General features: G+C 37.3%; 1 protein-coding gene across 1 annotated transcript in view; it reads left to right on the top strand.

Moving 5' to 3' along the window:
• Positions 1–645: 645 nt before the first annotated feature.
• Positions 646–5,891, top strand: part of Tex9 (testis expressed 9) — a gene marked incomplete at its 3' end in the record, with an annotated part of 56,989 nt that continues 51,743 nt past the window's right edge. The window contains 2 exon segments of the mRNA XM_005393900.2: positions 646–799; positions 3,539–3,563. Of these exon segments, the coding sequence (XP_005393957.2) occupies positions 646–799; positions 3,539–3,563 (179 nt within the window).

Genomic DNA, 5,891 nt, shown 5'->3' with positions numbered 1-5,891 from the left:
GGCGCGCTTTCCGCGGCGCAGGCGCGTCTCTCCGGGCGAGCAGGCTGCGTTCTCACCCGCCTGCGTGCGCCGAGCAGGACGCGCCGCCCGCCGCCCTCGCGTCGTCACAGCCGTCCTGAGCACGCGAGCTTTCGGGCTTGCCCTTCTCTTGCCTTGATCGCGTCGCTTGGAACCGGAGTGCTTCCCTGTGGCCCCTGCCTGTCCTTTCGTCACTCCTCTCCCCTCTCCCGCCCTTTCCTCTCGTTGTTTTTGCACTTAGCATAATTTGTTCAAATAACTTCACTCGTTAGTTTAATTTTTGTTTTCTGCCTCCTTCACTGGACTCTAAGTCCCGCGAGGGTATTGGCTATCATGTAAACCCTTACAAAAACAGTACATTCAACCACTTTATTTCTTTATAATTTAACATAAAGTAGCTAATTTAAAAATTGGGACACAATCCTGCCGTTCCTCAGAGGGTTAGACATAGGATCACCGTATGATCTCTAGTCCATTCTAGCAAGACTTTTTAGTGGTGTAAGTGGCCAGTTGTTACTTTCTCTGTGATCTGTACTCTGAGGTGTACAGACCTGAGGCGCAGGAACAGAGCGACTTTCTGGCTGTGCCTAACCTTCTGCAGAGCCCTGTGCCAGGCAGAAGAGTGAAATGGCCATCCTCGCAGGCAAGAATGGGAGTGCACAGCCGTTGGCCCCTTGTCTTAGCGTTAGGCATACTGAAGTATTTCGTCAGCAGCACCTAGCGTTTCCGGAGCACTCCGTCCAGCCTGCCGCAGTTCAGCTTCTTCCTGTACTAGTTGAAGGTGACGGCTTGAGAGACTAAGGCACTCAAATCGGTAGATTCTCCAAGCATCATTCTCCTTCTGTAATACCAGAGAGGCAAACACTAAGACACGTGATAACTGGTAGGGCAAGCTCCTCATAAACCCCAATTACTTTGGATTTATGTATTCATTTTATATGTTATGCTATTGAGTCTTTCTTTCAATGAAAACACATCTACATTTATGTGGAGGTTCTTTGATTCCTTTATATTTTATCATTTTATTGCATACAGATGTTACATATATTTCAAGGTATCTCATATCTTTGGTTGCTGTAGGGCATATTTTTCAATAGGTTATGTGTGTAGAAACATTAATTTTTTGCATCTTGTGGTACATTTTAAGTAGAGATCTTCAGCCCTCTGAACTCTCTTATTTATTCTGTAGCGTTTCTTTTGGACTTTTTATGAGGACACACATTTGCAAATTGTCATAGTTCTGTTCCTTTATTATTTCTCATGCAGTGTCCCTTTTTCTCTGCTTAGGAGACTGCATTATGGAGTGGAAAGTGATAATAAGTTTTCTTGTCTATCCTTTTTTTTCTTCGTTGAAAAGGTACTGAGTGCCTTTATACTGACCTACATCCCCAGCCCTTTTACTTTTAGGACAAGTTTTGAGAAGTCCTTAAGTTGCCCAGGGTGGGCTTCGTCTTTTGATCTACCTTCCTCAGCTTCCCAGAGTGCTAGGATTACAGGCATGTTCGGCCACACCTGGTGTAATGTTGAGGAGCCTACATTGAATAATTTGTCAGTATATTTGAGACTTGCTCTAGGGTTTTCATAGATTCCTTTTAATCAGGTTTAGAAGAGTTTTTTTTTTTTCATCAGTTCCTCATAGGACTGAGAGATAAATCTGTCAGAACATTTTTCTCACAAATTAATTTTTTTCCAAATTAATTTGTACAAAACTAATATTTTTCCCTCTTTTAACATTTAAACATATCCTACAAAGGCAGTTTCTTATTTTCCTTTACTGACTGCTGGATTTGATTGCAATAATGGCATGTTTTGCATTGCTTAACAAAAGTAAGGTTGGTCCTATGCTTTTTTCTAGTTCTTTTCTTTCTGGTTTTGAGATCCACATTATCAAGGTCATATGAATTGTGCTGAATAGTTTTCTTTCTTTCTTTTTCTTTTTTTTGGAAGCTTTTTATAACCAAGGATTATCTGTGCTTTGATCAAAATTGTGAAACTAGCTGAGTTTCATTTTTTTTGTGAAGTGAAATCTTTTTGCTCATGATTTCTGTTTCATCAATGATTATTCATCTGTTTAGATGTGCTTTTGGTCCTGGAATAAATTTTTGTTACTGATAATATTCTAGAAGAGTGTTCATTTCATGTATATCACGTACCTGTACCAGAACAAATTTGCTATTTATCTTGGTTTAACTCTTAATTATATTTGTAGCTATATACACCCCTACTTTTGGAGCCTTTCCGTATTGTTTATTTTTATCTCCTTTTTCTATCAATCTTGTCAGGAGATTTATCTGTTTTACTGGTCTTTTCAGAGGAGTAAGCATGATTATCTCACTAATTTGCTATTTTTAAAATTCATTTCTTAGCTGGGAATAATGATGCACGCCTGTAATCCCAGCACTCAGGAGGCTGAGGCAGGAGGATCGTTGGAAGTTCGAGACCAGCCTGGGCTACAAAGTGAGCTCAAGGCAAACCTGAACTGCCTAGCGGGACCCTGCCTCAAAAGGACCAAAAAATAAATAAGTACATAAAAATAAAAATTAATTTCTTTCATTTTGATAGAAATCAAAATTTTCCCTTTTAGTGTGGTGGGTAAATTTATTAATTTATTGAGCTCATTATTTCTTATTCTTTAAAAAAGTACATTTAAGTCTGTAGTTTTCTCTACAACTTCAGCTTTACTGTTCTGGGACCTGTTTTGAGATATACTTATTTTGTGGGTCTAAATGTTTTATGCTTTTCATTGTGATTATTTAGGAATGTAATTTTTAGTTTCTAAGACATAGAGTTTGCTGCTTTGTTTTTGTTTTATTTAAATTTAGTGTTGATGACACTATCGTGAGAGAATGCATATCACACTGATTTTTTTTTTGAGACACAGTCTTGCTATGTAGTACAGGCTGGCCTTGAACTTGCTTATATAGCCCAGGTTGGCCTCGAACTCCTGGCAGTCCTCCTGACTCAGCATCTTGAGTGCTGAGATTACAGGTGTGTGCCACGACACCCAGCTCGACACCAATATTTTACAAGATGTTTTGAGACTTATTTCTGGTCAAGTATGTGTTCAATTTTTGTGTCTTTTCTGTTCTTGGACAAGGTGTACATTTACTGTTTGTTGGCTAATCTCTTCTAAAAATCTATTGGTCTGTCGATATCCTCACCAGTTTTTGTTCTAGCTTTCTGTTAGAGTTATAATAAAATCATATCATAGTAATACTTTGAAGTTTTTTCCATATGTGGCCATTTTGTTTGAGGGCTCTATTATTTAAGTCCTTTTAATTCTTTTCTTTATTGTGTGGTGTCTGTTATATCTTTTAGAATTTCAAGCCTGATGATTTCTGCCTTCTAATAAGTGAGTTTAATGCATTTGCATTGTTTATTAATTGGAAGTTGTTTTAATCATCTTATTTTTCTTTTCTGTTGTTATTTACCATGTCTTTTCTCTTTTGGTTCTTGTCTGTCTACTGTTGCTTTGACTTGTGTCCGTCTTTCCAGTTAGACACTACCAGATCTTCCTTTTGAGTCATCATTGGTGTTATTTTGTGGTATGTAGTAATTTAGATTTATCATGTTTTCTAGCCACTGGTTCTTCATGATTCATTTTTTCTAGGTTTCATTTTCCTCCTTCTTGAAGTATAGACCCTTCAGTCCTTTTTTCTGTGGAAATCTGAGTCTTAAACTCTTTGTCATCTTTGAAAAGGTTTCTTTGCCCTTTTTTTTCAGTGATATTTATGTGTACATACAATCTTAGATGCCAGTTCTCCCCCTTAGTCCATTCAAAATATCCTTTCATTTTTTATCAGTGTCCAGAGGTGTCAGCAGCCATTTGTGGTTGATTTTTTGGTAATCATGCAGAGGCTACTTTTGTGTATCCTTCTAAAATAATTACTGGGTAGTTTAATGGGTAAAGTTCTTCAGGTTCACGAAGCTGAGTGGAGGTGTGGTTTTGTTTTCTTCTGTTTTAGAGTATGTCTTTCTTCAATTTGGAAAATTCTTAGCATTATTTCTTTAAATACTGATAGTTTCTTCTCCTGTCTGGAATTTCCATCTATAACTTCCATTAGAGAGGAGCTAGGTAGCAGCTGTCTTTGTTACCCATCTGTCATCAATGGATGGTAACCTCTTTTTGTGTTATTAACCCTTTGTTTTTCTGTATTTCTTCGTAGGTGCTTCCTCATTTTTGTCTTGTAATTTATCCCTCTTTGAACACTTGATTGTTCAACATATCTGTTGAGTTTTTTTGAGTTTTTAATTTCAGTGTGTGTTTTCTATTTTTATTTATGTAATTTCTATTAGTTTTTTCCCAATAACTCAAGTGTTCTTTTGTAATAATATCTGGGTCTTCCTTATTCTTGCTTTTTTCTTTTCAAAATAAGGTTCTCATTTGGCTGTCTTTCTCACCTTGTTTTGTTTTGTTTTGTTTTGTTTTTTCCGGTATCGGGAATCAAACTCATGACCTTGTGCTTGCCAGGTAGGCGCTGTGCCATCCCCAGCCCCTAATTGTCTTTTTTACGTTGTTACATTGTCTCTTCTGTCATACAAATTTAATTTTTGTGAATGTGTTTGGTACTGAGGATTGAGACCGGGGGTTCTCATTGAGCTGTATCCCAGCCCTTTTTAAACTTTTGAGACTGGGTCTCACTAAATTGTTATGTTGTGCAGATTATGGTTAAACTTTCAAACCTCTTACCTCAGCCTACCCGAGTGATGGGATTATAGATGCACCTACCTCAGCTTGTTTAACCTTTTTTTTTTCTTTCGCATGGGCTGAGTGTCTCTTTTTGGTGGCTTGTTTCTTTGTGTTATTTGTTATCATGCTGAAGTCATCTTTAGCAGGCTTTTCTTTCTAAGACAGTTCCATGTACTCTATATGAGAAATATCCCTGTGAAGTTTTGAGTTTATCTTTACTAGGTTAGACTTTCATTGTTTCCAGACCAGCTTTCTTCTATACAATATTGGCATAGTGTCCCTGAATTATGTGGACAAAGTGAATTTGGGGTCCACTCCCATTTTCTGCCATGCCTCTCGCTTTGTTTGTGCTCACCTAAGATTATGGATACAGTTTCTGTAGTGGTGCAGTATTTCACAGGTGTAGATGACTTACATGTGCATCAACTTCCAGCTTTTCAGCTATTTTGGCTTCTGCTCTTGTTGGTGCTATCACTTTGAGTGCTCTTTATTATTAGTACCAGGACATTTCTCCTTCCTGAGTCTGAGTCAAGCAACATGTCCTTTATTGTACTTTATCTGACATTCCCATGAATTTGGAGTAAAAGAATAGTCATCATCTCGATCAACTGTATAGATTTAAAGCTTCCAGTTCTCCTGATCTGTATTAGGAAAATTTGAAAAATGGCATTTTAAATGCAACTTAAGTTTTATATTTTGACCAGGAAACCATAAGATAGTACAAGTATTTCTTAAAACATTAGACTCTTTTCGGAAAGATGGTTTCACTCCTTTCTTTTTCTGAGGATGTGATTGTGTTACTTCTGAATCACATATTTAAGCAACACAGATTCCTCAATACATCCCTTTTATATAAGTTCAGTAGACTCTATATAGTCCATACATGTGACCTCCCAACAGAAGAAAATAGTTACATGGTTTCAAAGATGTTTATTAAGAACGGAGTTTAGTACGTTATGCTAATGTTAATTCATTGGAATATTGTGAAAACATGTAAGATGCTTATTTTAAAGATTAGGTAGAGATAAACATGTTCCTGCTATTTTGCTGTGGAAACAGTACAAAATTGTATATATACTGTAGGTGAAAATCAGAAGGGAAAACGGTGAGATGATGGTAATTAGGGTTATGAATAATTTTTCCTTTAAAAACAATTCCCCTTGGGCTGGGGATATACCTCAGT

This window comes from Chinchilla lanigera, unplaced genomic scaffold (assembly GCF_000276665.1).
Source record: "Chinchilla lanigera isolate Chin_1 unplaced genomic scaffold, ChiLan1.0 scaffold00049, whole genome shotgun sequence".
NCBI lineage: Eukaryota > Metazoa > Chordata > Mammalia > Rodentia > Chinchillidae > Chinchilla > Chinchilla lanigera.
The sequence above is the reverse complement of the archived record's forward strand: the minus strand, read 5'-3'. Positions and strand labels throughout refer to the sequence as shown.